At 35.1% G+C, this 18,149-nt stretch overlaps 1 protein-coding gene across 4 annotated transcripts in view; it reads right to left on the bottom strand.

Moving 5' to 3' along the window:
- LOC145249518 (epoxide hydrolase 4-like) overlaps positions 1 to 18,149 on the bottom strand; it is a 142,404-nt gene that overhangs the window by 5,807 nt on the left and 118,448 nt on the right. For all 4 annotated transcript variants that reach the window (XM_080111135.1, XM_080111134.1, XM_080111133.1 and 1 more), the window contains 2 exons: positions 6,955 to 7,079; positions 983 to 1,095 (listed from right to left, as the gene is read on the bottom strand). In XM_080111135.1, coding sequence (XP_079967261.1) covers positions 983 to 1,095; positions 6,955 to 7,079 — 238 coding nt within the window. The remainder of the gene's footprint in view (positions 1 to 982; positions 1,096 to 6,954; positions 7,080 to 18,149) is intronic.

Raw genomic sequence — 18,149 nt, 5'->3', positions numbered from 1 at the left:
ATACATGTAAAATATGATCATCGAGAAACGAACTGTTCTTTCTTTTATGCTTACTTTAAAGGAATTTCAATGAACAGAATTTCTAAGAACTGCCCATTTGTGAATGTTACCATGAGACTGCTTCTCAGCACACTAGAATATGGCCGTCTTAAAGCTCAATATTCACAAATACTTGTAGAATCATCCATTTAAGCAATCAAATTTTGTCCATCCCATCTATTATGTTACATCCTCTCATAATATGATTCATCAACTCAACCATGTGCTGTATGTAGGAGAACATCAACACCTCGCTGAAAGAGCTGCAAAAGAAAAATAACCTAATGTCATCATCTCCCCTGACGAGGATATACATGTGACTGGGAACGGCTTGTAAATTTCACACTCCCATGAAATTTCCAAAAAAAAAAAAAAAAAAAAAAGAAAAAAGAAATTATCACACCCGTCAAGTCAACCGGATGATGAACGGAACTGCACAATGCTGTATGCATGACTCAACACACAAACAATTCCGTCCACATGTTCCGGCATGGTTCCAAACAATTTTGTCCACGCAATCGAACATGATCTTGAACAATTCCGTAAATTTGAACTCAAACAACTCCATCAAAACAACCAGACACAATCCCGACCAACTCCGTCGAAATGACACAACACACTCACGAACGACTGTCAATATGATTCAACACAACACATTACCAGAGCAACCTTGGCAGTTACTTCCTGAATTAGTCTGGTATTGGCTTTTGGATGAACTCATTTTTGCTGTAGGTAGGCCCGACTAAGACATTGATACACAATTCTTGAGCGCTTCCACGCATGCTCATCACTGGAGGAAATCTGTTCAACCCACCTACAGAGAGTGCTACTTTGGTATGGTACATCAACCAACTGACAATCTCATTAACACTTATCCTCAAGTGACTTTTGGCCTGAGGAGTCATGACTCATTAAAATAAAAAATAATATTTTAATTACATACCCAGGGCTTCAATGACTTCAGCAACATCCTTTGCAAGTTTTGATTTTATATAATTGCGTCTTCCTTTTGGTTTATCGGACAAAGAATAACCTCTTTGATCAATCGCCACAACTCTGAAGAATAAAGATGCAATTATATTCAGACACAGGTGTGTAAAAATCGGATTAAATTTGAAAATTTTCACTTATGTTTAACATTATATAAGAGAATGGGAAATTCCAAATATGATAAATGTGTAGAGGAAGTTGAATCAAGTGAGGAAGTCTATGGTGACATGTAGGGAGGAAAATCTTTCTCCTTGCCAGAAAAGCTGATTGTGTTTACATAGTGTTTTTTTTTTTTTTTTTTACTCCATCTTTGTTTACCAACCACCATAAAAAAGAGAGCAATAAAGAAACTTGTACTTATAACTGCTATCATCCTGGTCAAATCGAGTTGGCTTCCTTCTGAGCATGAACTGCATCTCAAATCATCACAGTCCAGTTTCATTGATCAGGTCACCGGATATGACTAACTACCCCTAATTCCATTGCCGGAGACTACTTAGGGATCTGATAATACTGCCAGGTTGTCCTTAATTGTTGTCACCCAGGTCAGCAGCTGCCCACCTACACATTTGTGCCAGCCAGGCAGAGAGGTGGGAAAAGAGAACCTTTTGAATGTGTTTCACTGACACCTGTCGATCCTCGGTTTGCCTGCTTCACCATCCAATAAAGTTTACAGAAGTCTCCAAAGGCTGCTATACCCTCTTATCCTTTTGTAAACTCATCAGTACATGTTTCTATTATCATGGATTGGCAGAGTAACATAGCATCACAGATCACAAGAGTTTAGCACACCTGTCACCCACGGTTCATGCGCTTGCTCTGTGAGGTGGAGAGTCTCTTGTTACCTAGTCCTGACGACAGCGGTTTGTAACACCAAGGTGTCTGTGTGCCAAGTTGATGGTAGCAGATTTAAACAATCTGCCATTCTGCCTCAAGTTGATATTCTCCTTGCAAAAGAGAAGTGGTTAGGAAGTTTTACTCTGTAAAATTTTAAATTATCGATGCTGATCTGCTTTGGCTGTTTGGTCGCTCGCCTTGCCTGAAGTTAAAGTTGAAGACTTGATCGAACAAATGTGCGATCTGAGCCGAATTTTTTACCAGTAACCATGTCTTAAAAATCATGGGAGTCAAGAACAGGGTTCGCCCAACGCACACACACACTAAGATATAATCTATCTGTTTGACAATGTGGCTGTCATTTAAATGCTAAAAGATGATGACGTAGATGCTGGAAGTGGGTGTTGGTTACCACAAGATAAAAAAGAAGAAAGCAGAGAGCAAAAAAAAGAAATAAAAAAAAGAGCTAAAATCAAAAACAAAAAAAAACAGAGCAAAAAAATAGAAAATAAAAGTAGAGCGTGAAAAAAAAAAGAAAGGAGAAAAGAGAACAAAGAAGTAAAGAGAAAAGGATAAAAAGAAAAAGAAAGAAAAAAAAAAGAAACAATAAAAAAGTGAAAGGAGTAAAAATAAAAACACTTATTACATTTATTACAACATTGAATGTATAACATTCCACCGATGATTTGGTAAAATTTATATTTGATGCTAAACTGAAGTACTTGTTCCAGAACAGATTCATAGTATCAAGACATCTTTGAATTCTTCAAAGTAGTTGGAAACAAAAACTGTTTTTGTAAAGACAATGTGAAAATAGATTATCATATGAAGTATGTGCTGAGAAACAAAATAAAAATATATTTTAAGTCTTCATTTATTGTCTCAGCATGTTTTTGTTGAAAACTTGGAAATGCTGAGAAATTGCCTTTTTTTCTATTAAAATTTGCTGCAATTTTGAGAAGCTGTAAGATATTGTTGTTTTTGTTTGTGTATTTTCTGTTTTTTTTATTTTTTTGAAATATGGAGTTGTTTCCCTTTAACTGTCAAATTAGGTCAAATGAAAAAGGTTATTTTTGAAAAATACAAAGAAAGTAAGAATAATTTTGTAAGTTTTTAAAAGATTATGATAAAATCATTGTGTACAGTGCTCTGGAGGTGCACTACAACTCATCAAAAGTGTATTATAGAACATAGGATAATGTGCAATTATCTAGGAGTTGAACTGTGTAGGAGGAATTATGTGCATAGGTGGGGTACATCAAATGCAGTTTTTTTTTTTTTCGGATTTTGATAAGCATGAGGGTCTAAACCCGACAACTGATGCAAGCAATTTATTCCATGTTTAAACAATTCGAAGTATGTTTCCGAAAGTCATGTGTTATATTTTATTTTGGTTATTTTGTTTTGCAGTATGTCAACCGTTTTTAGGTAATTCATGCAGAATCCATTAATTTTTTTTTGGGGGGGGGGAAAAAATTTATGCTTCTATAACCCTTTACGCCTCGAGGCTGCATCCGTCGCTATCCTGGTTTACGGGAACATACTTGTGATGTACCCCTGGCCGTGTTCATCGCTCCCAGCTCACAGAGCCATAGATGCAACCCAGCAAGGCTATATTCTTAATTGTCTAGTAGTGTACCCCTCAAGGGTGACCAGACTGGTCACCAGAAAATACCGCTCTGTTGCTCAGGGGACACAAAACGTGCATGTCCCTAAATCTATGTGGCAATTCTTATCTTTGGCTGTTCATCGTCAGATGCTGGGGTTGGGTTCATCCTTCGTAGATGCTCTAATAAATGGTTTGTATGCTATCCTTCTCAGCTACAATTTGGCATCGGTGCTGTAACAAAACGTGTTTCGATTCAACAGTTCAAAAAAATAACTCAGAGCATTTCTTGTGAACAAAAATAATTATTTTAAAGAAAAATCTTCGTGGTAAACTTTGTACATGAAGAGCTAAGTTCTTCAAGTTCTCAATGCCTCCCTGATGCAGGTTGCTACAATTTAAGTCATTTAGTTAATTTCCCAGCTAGGAACAAGAGCTTTTTGACTTAGCTCTTATGGGGATTTGGCCCCCAGGGTCGAGGCCCAGAGTGGTGCATTCTCTCTAACGCCAGTCAGCTAAAGACCCCTATTTCTAAAAATACAATGGTTTTTATTAAATTGACTTCTTCCCCCTCTGTCACTTGTAGATTACTCTTTCTTTTCTCTATCCCATTATTTTATACTCTTTTTCTTTTCTCTTTTCTTGTGAATTTCGTCTTTCTCTTTTGTAACCATATCTCTCCTTAATTCTCCTTTTCCACTCTTTCTCTTCAACTCAAATTACTTTTCTCTCAAAGAAACTGTATTATCTGTGCAAACAAACTTATCAGCTAACTCGTGCATTTCCCAAGTTTTGTTCCCATGCTCACTTGGTCTGACACTTAACCTGACCAGGTGACTTTATGATAATCTTTTCCAGATAATAAAGCAGACCTCTCGTCGCCATGTCAACTTCACTTTTCTTTTCTGTTTAACATATCGGCAATAAAACTATTCCAGACTTCTGGAGAAAAAGATAAATTTCCAATACCCCATGTCGAACACCCTGCCCAACTCTTAGCCTGCAGCAGGGTGAATTGGTATTACCCGGCAAGTAACATCGTTACACTTCAAGTTTCTTATATCTTCAAAGATTAACTCATAGAAAGTTTCTGAATTTTGGAGATGGGGATTGATTATGTGTATTATTTGGATTCATCAGACTACTGTTCTCATCTTGAGTGTCATTTTCACAACATTTCAGTCGATATAACCACCGACCTTCTTGAGGTGTATCTTGTCAAACCCGGGAATGTTTCTGTCCAACTCAGGAATCTGGGCAGAATTTCGAAGGGTACCCTTTATTTACTTCATGGGAGTAGCATGCTCTTGTTCCATCAGCCATCACTGGATAGGGGTCCTAAGTAATTTGCAACTGTATTTTCCGGTTGCCCACACTGAAAATTGAACCTTCAAACTTCAGGAGAAGGTCACTTTTACAACTGATTACAAGATGCACATGAAGAAGGTCGGAGGTTACATCAACAGAAACATTATGAAAATCACACTCAAGATGAGAGCAATAGTCTGATGAATCCAAATAATACGATTAACTCATCGTGTTTGGCTTGGTTGTTTTGCAGAGGACTCTGTTGTTTTTGTTTTTGGCTTTACAGAACAGGGATGAGTTTTGTAAAGGGAAGGAGGGAACAAAAAGAAACAATAACATTAATGTTTGGTGCATTTAAAGTAAAAAAAACAGTATTGTCAGACAGAAGTGAGGGAGAAAGGGGGGAATGCTTATTGTTTTGGGCTTTGCAGAACTATCATTAAGTCTTGCAGCAATAAAAACAAAACCCTTAAATGTACAGTGCATTTGAATCAGGAAGTCAGTATCTTCAGACAGCCTGATCTAGAAGCACCAGCCAAAAGTCATGAGAGCTGTGCTGTTTTCTGAGTTTAACACAGATATAAAAAAGAACAGGGGAGATAAGTCAGTAAAATGCATACATGCCAATAGAAAATTAATGGGGAGTTGGAAATATACTTATTTTTATTTTAATTAAAATTCTACTCAATAATTTTCCATTAATTTTTGGTGCAAGCATCTATTTTTGCCTGATGCATAAGCATAAAGAGTTTTCCTGTTAATTTATTTTGAGTTGCCATATTTCACCGATACATTTTAAAAAAGCACCCACCTTTCTCCCTAAGCTCTGTTAATATTGGCAGATGTTTGGAAAATATTATTACCAAATTTAAACTCCTACAAAATTATACACATTTCTTGTTTTTTTTTTTTCATCTTCATTATTAAGGGGTTGTATGCTTCAAAATCCTATTCTGAAAGAAGTTAACAGGAATTCATAAATATACTTATATATAAAGACAATTTTTTGTGTATGTGTGAGTTCATCTGGGCCGATATGAAATTTCACACAAATCTATTTTATATATGTAGGAGTGTTCTTAGATAGGTTTTGTATTGGACAACCTCTGATAAATATAAAAAATTAAAAAAAATCTGATTAAAGAAGAAACAGTTCGATTTTGACCAAAGTTAACACTTTATACAGCCTAACATCAGAAGTGCATTTGGAAGTCTTATCACTGTAAAAGCAGAAGGGTCCAGCATATAAAATCAACAGTAGGTTCTTTGATAAAATAGGAGTGCATTCAAAATTAATATTTCTGTTTAGAGCAGAACTGAACCATGGTTATGTGATTTTTGCTTTTCAAACATTAATTCATGTTATTATATAAATATCATTTCATTTAACCAACAGTAGATTCTTTACAGTGCAATGTAGACTACAATGTATTGTGGACTAAGTCATTGTGGGAAACATGTGAGCTTCTTCCTGTTGAACTGTGGTGGGTTCCTGATTAGACCAGGTAATCAATTGATTTTATTGACGAATAGGTAATTTCACTGATTTGATGGAAATAAGTGTATTGGAAGTGTGAAACATTCATTCTCAATCAATTCTGGGCAACGTTGGGTCTCCCTGCTAGTTAGTAAATATTTCCCAAGAATTCAAACATTTCAGATTTGCACTGAATTTGATCACTAGGCATTAAATACCAATTAAATGCGATGTCATGAATATAATTTCTTCCTAAGGTCCATTTCTGCTTGAACCTTAAAATTTTAAATATTTTCTAGAATCATTTAAATAGATTTGGATCAAAATTAGAATCAAGATTGTAGACAAAATGTTTAGTATAATCATATCTTTGATCAAAATAAGAATCAAGATTCTAGAATCCAAATCACTTAAATAGATTGTGATCAAAATTAGAATTGAAATTCTAGAATCCAAATCATTTAGTAGATCGTGATCAAAATTATAATAAAGATTCGAGACCAAATGTTTATTTTAATCTTCATAAGGGAACATAAAACTGGTGCAAAACTGTTCTGTTCAAGAAATTATTTTTACCTGTCCTGGAAGAAGCATTCTTTTACTTTTGTATAACACATGCTAAAAATAAAACTTCAAAGTAAGTAAAAATTTGGCTAACATTGTCCAAACAGCTTAATAAATAGAAATTTTACTTTACCGATAACTTTTACTGAATTCTTTCAGCTGGTGGCGCCAGGAGTACCAACATTCAGGAAATCCATGGAGAAAGAGCATCAACGGTTTTCCTTCAGCACCATTTGCGACGTAGTGGAGTTTCACTTCCTGCATAATAAAGTTAAGATAAACCTAAATATCGTCTAATACATAATGCAAAGTTTGATTCTTTAAATAAGTTTTTTTTAAACCGTTTTGATTCTGTTTCTTTTGAAAAATACTTAATCCAACTATGAGGAATTTTCAGAAGAATCAGCAAATCTATCTATCTTCTTTACTATTATATAAAAGGAACGTGATCTGTGTATACGTATGTGTATGTGTTCTCTATGTACTTGAAAACGGCTGGGCCAATTTTTATAAAATTTCACACTAAGGTACTTTATGTGCCTGGCAGTATTCTTAAGTAGGTTTTGTATTGGAATATCTTCGATAATTATTGATAATCAATAATCGAAATAATCTGATGAAAGAAGGAACAGGTGATTTTGACCAAAGTTAACATTTTACACAGCCTAACATCATAAGCACATTTGAGAAGTTTTATTACTACACAAGCCAAAATGGCCCGACAGACAAAATCAACAGTAGAGTCTTTGATATGAAAGGGGTACATTCAAAATGAATGTTTCTGTTTAAAGCACAACTGCACCATCATACTTGACTTTTTCATTTTAAACTTAAATTCAATCCATTATCACTGCACAAATAGTAAGGCCAGACATAAAATCAACATTATATTCTTTGATATGACAGTGGCGGATTAGAAATGAATATTTCTGTTTAGAGCACAATTAAACTGATACTTGATTTTTGCATTTTAAACTTTCATTCAAGCTATTATATAAAAACATAATTTTATATGAAATCAAAAGTAGGTTCTCTCCAGTGCAATGGATGGGTCCCCAACTAGAGCAGGCAATCCATTGATTTGATTGAAAATTGGTCGATTTTACCAATTTCGATGACAATAAAAATATGAGTGTGAAACATTTGTTGATCATCATTTTATCCTGAGCAACGTCGGGTCTTCCTGCTAGTTTGAAATAAAATGCATGCGATCTTTGTAATCAGTAGCAAATTTTTCTACTATAAATTTCCAAACTAACATAGTCACACATCAATTGCTGATAATAGCTATTTTTCTTAATTGAAAAATAATTACGATATCTCTGGAATCTTTCAAATTTTTACTATCACGTTGCAAATCATTGTTAAATTGTTTGCAAAATAAAACAGCTTTTCTTCCATATTCCAGACCCTTCAGACATTCCAAAGTTTCACAATGGTTATTCTATTTGTCTAGAGTGTATGAATGTCAACTATTTTGTCACAATTTGCTTTCTGTATGAGTTGAAGCAATATTTCTATTTTTCAATTTAATTTTCAAAATAAATAAATAAAATAACTCTGTATTACCATTGTTAAAATTTAAAAAAAGTAAAAAGAAAATGCATTTTCTTTCCTTTCTTTTTAACTAGCCTGGGTGCCCGGCGTTGCCCGGATGTTTGGAGACATGTGTTGAGCAAAAAAAAAAAAAAAAAAACGTAATGTGTTTGCTGTTGCACCCATCACCAAACCGGAAGTGACATCGGTTTAAATTAAGACTAGACAATTGAAAAGAGGCAATGACTTTTGAAAATAGCGGCAAAAAAAGCGATCTCTCCTTGTAGAAAAGTGCCCAGTTGAGGGTAAAGGAATTAATGTTTTTAGCAAATTTTTTATATTTGTCATTTGAAGGGTTGAGCTGCAAAATGATATCAATCTCGTGAAAATCCGTTGCCTCTGTCGAGAGTTTTAGGCAGACATACAAACATACATATATATATACATTTAAACAGACAGGTGAGATTTATATAATAGACTAGCCGGGGGTACCCGGCGATACCTGGGTGTCTTGAGGTAAATCAAAACTCCGGGGGGGGGGGGTTAAATGATAAAAAAAATTTTTTTTGGTAGGTGAGTGTATGAGGATCAAACCCGTACCCTTGAGTTGGAAATTAATGTGTGAAAAAAAAAAAAAAGTGCTACGTTAACCATTGAGCCACGGCGACATACAACGTTAAGCAGGTTTGAATTTATTTATTTAACTATAAAAACAGGCGTGCACAATAAAAGTTAACTCTGTTGCTTCCATTTGACTTAATTAAGAAGGTCAAATATAAGTCATGCAGCATTTGGGTTTGTTTACCCAAATTTGACTGTTTCTTCCCCCAACAGATGTTGGAAGGGGAAAGCAGCTCCCAATTGTCCAGATTGAATAGCAACTGTCTGATATACAAGATTGATCAAAGTTAATTGCTTCTGGACGTTTTTCCCGGCGCAATGCCGAGAAGACGTCGTTTGAGTTTAGTTTCACATATTTATATTAAAAAGCCCATTCAACATGCGAGAAGCCAAAATAGCAATAATTTTGTAAAAGTCAACGTAAATAAATCTAGATGCAACGCGCTTTCCCAAATCGTACATATTATTATTTAGGACCCATATAAACAGTTGTAAGCGATCGTAACGACCTCGGAACCGTGTGCGAGAAAAGCCTTTTGAAGACATACACGGAATGGTCACACACATTTTGCCTTTTATATATATATAGATTCGCTTTTATATATATAGATTACTACCTCATTTCCCTACATTTATTTGGATATCTACTTTTCTTTTAAGGCATTAGCAAAAAACATTTAACGCTTTCCATAAAATGTTTTTAAATGCATTACAAAATGAAGCCTGCTCTAAGATTATATTAGTAGCCTGGCAAAGACACGGGGAGACAACCAAGAAAAAAATCTTAAGCAAAATTCATCCCAAAGCAACAAAACTAAAGCTGGCTTGCTAAGACACTATATATATAAATGTATGCTAATTTGAGCATATTTTATTGGTTGGAAAATATAGTTTATTTTTAACCAAGTGTCATAAAATTTTAACTATATAATAGTATTATAATCTTCTAAAAGCCTTCAAATTTTCATGTAGTTTCAGCCCATAGAACCGAAGATATGAGCATTTCAATATTCAATTTGGCAACGAGTATAGATATAGTCATATATAGATATACCACTTTTTTTTAGCAATTTTATAAGTTCGAAATCTCGGCAACTTCTCATCAGAATTTAATAAATGAAGGCTCTTTGGAAAGCTAATGACCTGAATTGTGTAGGGGGCTATGTTGCATCGACTATATCATGCCTCTCATAACTGTTGTAAACAAAGCAATACATAGTGTTCCTCCTGTTTCATAGTTGGTGCCCAATTGCAGGTGACAGAAAAAGCCTCCAGGATGAAGTACTGTTTATTCAACATACGAACCGTGTAGCCTTCAACTTGTAGGGGACTAGGATATATAAATACCCCAATCCCGTTACAAAAGAATAATGAAACGAATGGGAATTGAAGGAAACAAAGACTCAAGTAATGGATAAGATAAACGTCATTTATTTGCTGTTGAAAGAAATGAACATTTTAGTTATAACATGTCCGCGCGTATGTAACCAATATCCGTTGCAGGACTGGTGTTGTAGCAAGAAAAGGAAATGTGTTTTCATCTCAAGTTTGGGTCACTATTGTTTGTTCGCGCGTGGGAATTGAAGTGAGTGTTGTAGTGGAAATGAGAATCCAGCGTGTAGGCAAGGAAGAGGATATGAGAGTCGACATCAGTTAGCAGTCAGGTACGTGAAGGTGTTCTTAGTGACCAGTAATAGATGGAGAGAGAAAGAGTGAGAATGTATACATACAGTCATCAGCTCGTGCCTCATACATAGTAGGAAGTGGGTGTGAGGTGCGCGTGCGCGCGCCGAAACGGCGGCGGCTTGTTAGCCCAACCTCTCTAGTTGAGAGTTGGTCCTAAAGAGAGGATTAGAAACAGCTTGTCTCCATGTTTTATACTCGTTTCCAGAGTGTCTTTTGTGCATGTCTATTTCCTTAGAAAGCGGAAGTGACGTCGTTCATGTGTGCGTGTGTGAGTACATGTGTATACGTAAGCGTGTGTGTATATATACGTGAATGTGAGTGTATGTACGCGAAGGTGAATATGTGTACATGTGTGGACGTGGGCGCGTATGTTTGTGTGCGCGCATGTATATGACAGCTTGAAATATGAATGTGTGTCTTGTGTGAGACTTGAAAAAGGCTCGTACAAACCAACTTACACAACTGGCGCACAATAGCGTAGTAAACGAAGGTTTGACTGATATTTTCCTATCAGTTTCTGTATTGAACACAACTTGGTGTCTGTTAATCCCACCGTGTAAAGCTTTTTGCCAACTCAGAGTGCATTTCTTATTCTCAGCCAGATGAGGGATGCTTCGCAATTGTTGGAACAACTCATCACGGGAACCCACAGCCAAATTAAGCGGATCTCCCACTTGGTAAGACCAAGCTCCTCAATCCTATTTTCTTGAGCAGATTCCCTAACCATAGCCTGATTTAGTTCATTGTACGCCCCCCCCCCCCAAAAAAAAAGTGGGTGCTCATTTTACATAAAATTATTAGAGGAAAATGATCCGCACTTTTTTAAAACTAACATTTCCTTATATCTTAGAAACTACACGTTGGCAATAATTGTAAACATTATTTTTTTTTAGTGCCACCGAAAACCTGAGAAAGTGGTAATGTTAAATGATTTTTCTTGATGGTGGAAATATACATATATCCACAGTCCATCTCCCCACCCTAAAAAAAAAACGCCCTGATAAAAAATAAAAAAAAAACTACTAAATAACTAGGCTTTAGTTTGAACATAAATTACATTGGCTACAGAAAGTTGTGTTTTTACCACTTTTGCTAGACTTCACACACGTATTTTATTTTTTTAAACTTGTTTTGTACTTTGTGGGGGGGGGGGGCTTACATTAGCTCCACCTCTGCATTTACGTATTCCCTTGCTTGTTTTTTTTTTATATTTTGGCCACGGCCACCACTGTCCGCAATTGGTCAGGGATGGCAGTGGCCATCAACAACAACTGTAGTTTAATTTTTTAAGAGGTGGGAATCATGCTTCCACCGGGTAACGCCGGTTAACAGGTCCTGCTAGTCATTAATAGGTAGCAATACTACTAAATTATATATATATTTATATACAACCAAATCTTATTTTTCACAATATTCGATGGAATCTTCTGATATTAATCCCCTGTGACGAGGAAGACCTAATATTTTCATTGCAAACTTTGCTTTCGTATAAGTTGTATTGCTTGAAAGGTCTCTAGTTACTCGTAACAAGCTGACCGAAACATGCTCATGACTGTAACAACATGCTACTGCTTATGTAAAAACAAATAAGAGTATATATATATATATATATATATATATATATATATATATATATATATATATATATGAGTATAAAGATCGATAATTGTAAATTATGAATCTTTATACTCAGTATTAATATAGCTCTTGGATAAATATACCTATATATCTACATTACTATGAGCACTGTTCTTTTAAAGTATTAATGCATTAAAATAAACTTTGCTCTTTAGACTCCAGGTCTAATTCCCTCTCTCTCTCTCATATATATATATATATATATATATATATATATATATATATATATATATATATATTCAATGTATGTATACACCAGTTCTCATCAGATCACCGAAGTTAAGCAATGTTGAGCCTGGTTAGTACCAGATTGGTGACCATTTGGAAATTCTACGTGCTGTATGTGCTCTCATTTATCTTGACATTTGTTTCCAGTCATCCTGTACATACACTTCACTTGCCACTGATATTTAACAATGTCAACAGGAGAGGTGTGGTTGGAGATTGTGCACGTCCTGCCACAAAAATTGAATGCGCAGACACCCTTTTGTGAGTATTCATAGTCTGTCAAAGACTGAAGGAGCCTATATATATATATATATATATATATATATATATATATATATATATAGTAATTTATAAAATATATATGGCGATTAAGCTACACTGAATATTCTGAGTTTCATCCAACTATAGGATTCGTCAGGCTTATGCGCGAATTCTGTGGTTGCTTCTTGTTTTTTTTGTTTGATAAAATGCATGCCCATTGGCTGATAGGAAGGGGCGTGGTGAATACTAGAAAGCTGATTGGCTAACTAGAAATCCTCAACATATATAAAAACAAGAAGCAACCACAGAATTCGCGCATAGGCCTGACGAATCCTATAGTTGGATGAAACGCAGAATATTCAGTGTAGCTTAATCGCCATATATATTTTATAAATTACTAACTAGCTCTACCTACGTATTGAGCACTTTTGAAGTAAATACTTAAAGTTTACGCATAAATCTATACTTTCGTATATTAAATCTATGTGAATAAATGAAGTAGTTATATATATATATGTATATATATATATAGATATATATACACATACACCTATATATAGCAATAAATAGTGATATTTAATAAGTAGTAAGAATATACATCTCTAAAACAAAAATAGGTTTAAGATTCCTAAAATTCATACCAAAATTGTCCACAAGGACTTGTGGCATAGTGGTTAAAATACTTGATGAAATTTAATTGTAAGTTACACTCTTCTGGAGATGTAAGGTTCGATACTTAGTGTGAGCAACACTCCAAATAAAATTGCAAATCATTTAAAACTTCTACTCAGTCACGAGAGCATGCTAACCCCATAGATTAAGGAGTTCTGTTCAAAATCCTGCACAGATTTTTAAGTTCGATAGATATATCTGAAGAAGGTTGAGGGTTACATTGACTAAAACATTGTGAAAATACCACTGAGGATGGGAACAGTAGTCCGAAGTATCTAAATAATATGGATAATTAATTTCGACTCCTGCCTTTATCATCAAAGATAGAAGGCAAACATAAAATTTGAAAAGGAGTGGATGCCAGGCTACTTGAGTATATATGAGTAGATTCCTATGATTGGATTAATTTTTGGTAATCCACCCAAATCTTAACGAACAAAAGGAGACAGCCACTGACTGAGTCATAAATTCTAACATCAAGGTTGAAGGCGCTTCTACACTATTGGAACGAAATTTTGGAAAACGTAATACTAAATTTCACATGAAAACAATGGTATCTATGTATTCTTCATATTTTTAAGATGATTTTATCCAAAAACTGCGAAAATCGATAAGGTAGAAAATTATTTATTAAAGAAAATAAAAAAATAGAATTTGATGAAAACGATCGTAAGACACAGAAGAGTTCAAAAGGGAGGTAATTTTCCGTTTCGATTTAAACAAGATGGCGGCAATTTTTCACCTCCTACCATGGTTAATTTTTTTTTTTATTTGTTTAATAATTCAGTAATATTCAGGTAATTTCGACACATAATTTAGAAACTACCATCGTAACTTATCAGAATTGACAAAAAAAAAAAAATCAGTTTAAACCATTGATTTTATCTGAAAACTCCATTTATCGACTAAAAAACCTCGCCCTAATAGTACAGGAGCGCCAGCTTGAATCTTAAATAATTGTTAGATGAATAAGATGAACGCTTCTTTGACTCTCCCTTACTCTACAAAAACTTTTAATATTCACGAACACTCTATTCTTTCTACTGCTGTAATCCTCTATTCCCAAACACATAAAATATCTCTTGTGTGAATGTATACCTTTTAGTCTTTGTCTTGTTTTATTCTTTTTGTGTATCATGTCTCTCATCAGGTTTTAGGAATAATTGAAAATTTTAACCTATGTTGACAAGTCAGGGAACAAAATCAAATCAAATTAATCGGGGAGGGGTCAATAAGTAGGATAAAGTTACATAGCGAAATGGTATTTAGGATTCCACAGTTATTGTGTAATTTCAACATGTCATTGCTATAGACAATTTCAACAAGAACGATTGTCCTGGAATTTAGCTGTCAAACCAAAAGCGAGGGTGAAGAAGATAATGAGGTAAAAGGGAATACAGAGAGAGAGAGAGAGAGAGAGAGAGAGAGAGAGAGAGAGAGAAGGGGTAGTGCGGATTGAGGGGGGGGGCGATAGAAGGGAGGTAAGAAGTTGGGATACATATGCGAGCTGAAGAGGAATTGAGGTAGCGAGATAGAAAGAGAGAGAGAGGAGGAAACGGGCAGGAAAGAGACAGAGAGAGAGAGAGAGAGAAAGTAGAGACAAGAGACACTAGCGAGGGGTGGTGGAAGAAAGGAATGAGCACGAGCAAGAAAGAGATATATAGAGGTGGGGGAGCGAACAGGAGAGAGAAAAAGAGTGGCAAGATGAGCATCAGAGAGAGAGAGAGAGAGAGAGGGAGGGGGGAGGTAGCGGGAGAGAGGGACCACGCATAAGAAAGAGTGAGTGGGGGAAATAGATAAGGTAAGATCGGAAATAGCCAAAGTAAACTGTTTCTTCAATTGTTTTCTAACTTCATTGTATGACAAAACAAAAAATATCGAATGCTTATATAGAAAAATTACGCCCCCATCCCCATTCCAGTCGCTCAGAGGAAATGTGTGTGTGTGTGTGTGTGTGTGTATTTGTGGGAGAAAACAGGCATCCTTAGCACAATTGGCGCTACCTTTCCAACCACCACCACCGTCTGATGCAGGTGGGTAAAGCACAGGGTGGCCCACTTAAAAGTCGCCCAGAAAATGTAGTAGAGAGGAGGAACAATCTTTTATTGTTTAAATTACTTGTAATGTTATAAAAGATGTTGGAAGTGCTCCCCGTTGACATCTAGGCAATTCAGTTTGCAGATATTGCTTGTAGATATCCTCTGGTGATTCTCCTGATAGTGTTGGTAATGTACTCGTTTAGTTGGTCTAGATTGTGAGGATTATTTGCATGAACTTTTTTGTTTTAAAGTCCCCCCCACCACCACCAAAAAAAAAAAAAAAAATTGCTCCAGCCATTTTCAAATCCATAGGGAATGAAATTTGTTCCCCATGGATTTGAAAATGGCTGGACCGATTTTTATGAAATTTCACACGAAGGTACTTTATGTGCCTGGCAGTGTTCTTAAATAGTTTTTGTATCAGAATATCTTCAATAAATACCGATAATTGAAATAATCCGATGAAAGAAGGAACAAGCGATTTTGATCAAAGTTAACACCTTACACAGCCTAACATCACAAGTACGCGTAAGAAGTTTTATTATCACAGAAGTCGAAACGCCCAATATATAAAATCAACAGTAGGTTCTTTGATATGACAGGGGTACGTTTAAAATGAATGTTATTGTTTAGAGTACAATTGAAGCATGATACTTGACTTTTGTATTTTAAGCATCTTAACAATATAGAAAGAAAGTAACAGTTTACCCAAAGAAATATTCTTCATCTGGTTTCTCAGATTTTGGACCCAAGTGCTACTGCTGCATCATCCATCATATTATTCTCGAGTGGTTTTTGGGCTTGATAAGTGATGATTCATCAGTATATAATTAAAGTGCTTAAAATACAAATTTTTTTTATTTACTGAGAATTATGTCAAGTCGCATTGAAAATACTAATAGCCTTTCGTAGAATGAGGATGGCATATTCGTAGAAGACCGTTTGAAAAGGATTAAAACCATTAACTAAATTGTATCTTTTTCCCCTGTTTGTGATATCAAAACAAACCTCCTAGAACTGTACAAACAAGACCATACTGCAGAGTTGACAGAACAGGACACATCAGCATATCCTACACTCGGCTAGTCTGATTTTGACATGAAATAATCACCCCAATTGACTGAAAATTAAGTATAATATCAGAACAGGTACTACATCTTGCATCTTGCCAAAAGACCCATTAAATTTAAAAGGAACGTTGTTTGCAATCATGATGAAAACTGTGCTAAAATATCCATAATTAATTCACAAATGAAACCGTATAAGCAGATTAACCTTGGATTAAAGTTAATCCTTGCATTCAAGGTGATCAGCAGCAGTGGGGTGATTTTAATTTGTCTAAGTATTAGAAATAGGAGTAACCACTACTTCCATCTACGAGATTAACGAATAAAAGCGTCTACTGGTTTTGAATTTGATAATGTACAAAATAGCATTTTTTATTTTTTCAAAGATTGGTCAAAAATTGGTGAATCAGATATTTAATAAGATTTTTGTTTTGGAGAAGTTTTAAAAGGAAAAAAATATTTCGAGTAAAAATATATTCAACAAACAGTAATATAAAAAAAACCCCAAAAAACAAAACAATGAATAATATGCCAAATAAAATATTGCAAATGAACCAATCAGAAGCCTGGAAAATATATGCCCCCCCCCCCGCACCAATGATGTTCAACAAAACGATGTTAAAATAATTTCCCACCAAATTTCAGAAGCTGATCAAACCTGTCATAAATAAATTCAGAAGTCCAGAAAGTGAAAACTTGTCAGTGTAAGCATGCGTGCACCCCCCCACACACACACACACAGTTGCTATGACAACTAATCATGACTAATTGAAACGCTACTCACTTGCACAAATGAGAGAGCTAAATATCAAACAGAAAAAGAGGAAACATTTCTATTTTAACAATTGCATGCACACCATGCAATCTACTGCTACTTCGATGATTCTTTTCCAGGATCAGGCAAGACTCATTCCCCTCCCCCCATCTTCTCTTCAGCATCAACTTTTTGAGATTATCTCAAGGTTACTGACACATTCATAGGAAAGAACCAATAAAGAAAAACATAGGCCTGGTTCTACTAGATCAGGCTGTCTGAAAATATCGGCTTCCCTGACTTAAATGCACCAAACATTAGTGTTCTTGTTTTTTTTCCTTTCCCTTTGCAAAACTAAATCATGTTCTGCAAGGCAAAAAACAATTTTCTCTATAAAAGTAACTAAACACCATGAATAAATATTTGAAGATATAAAGAACTTGACGAATAAGATCTTTTTTTTTTTTCTCCAAAATTACCAGATTCGGTATTAAATAAACTGAAAGTGGTTATTCTATAAAACAAGACACCCAAACTAAAAGATAAGTGAACGGTATGAATAATAGATAAAATTTCTTAAATAAAAATAAAATTAGAACCACATCAAAATTTTTAAGAGAGGAGCAAACATGATTTTTTTTTTTGTTTTAGACAATCTTAACTATGTCGAAGCAAGGTCACCTTGCTTTTGAGACACTATGTGTTCTTCGCGCTAGACAACAATCACCAACCCCAACGCAGTTTCTGTGGTCTCCTCTTTCATCTTATCTTGTTCCAGTTCCAGTTCTGGCCGAGTCTTCATCTCTCACATTGTTGACTGCCGAGA

This window comes from Euprymna scolopes, chromosome 28, assembly GCF_053919585.1.
Source record: "Euprymna scolopes isolate OS-2025 chromosome 28, ASM5391958v1, whole genome shotgun sequence".
Taxonomy (NCBI): Eukaryota; Metazoa; Mollusca; class Cephalopoda; order Sepiida; family Sepiolidae; genus Euprymna; species Euprymna scolopes.
Note: the sequence above shows the minus strand (reverse complement) of the source record. Positions and strands in the feature narration are given on the sequence as shown.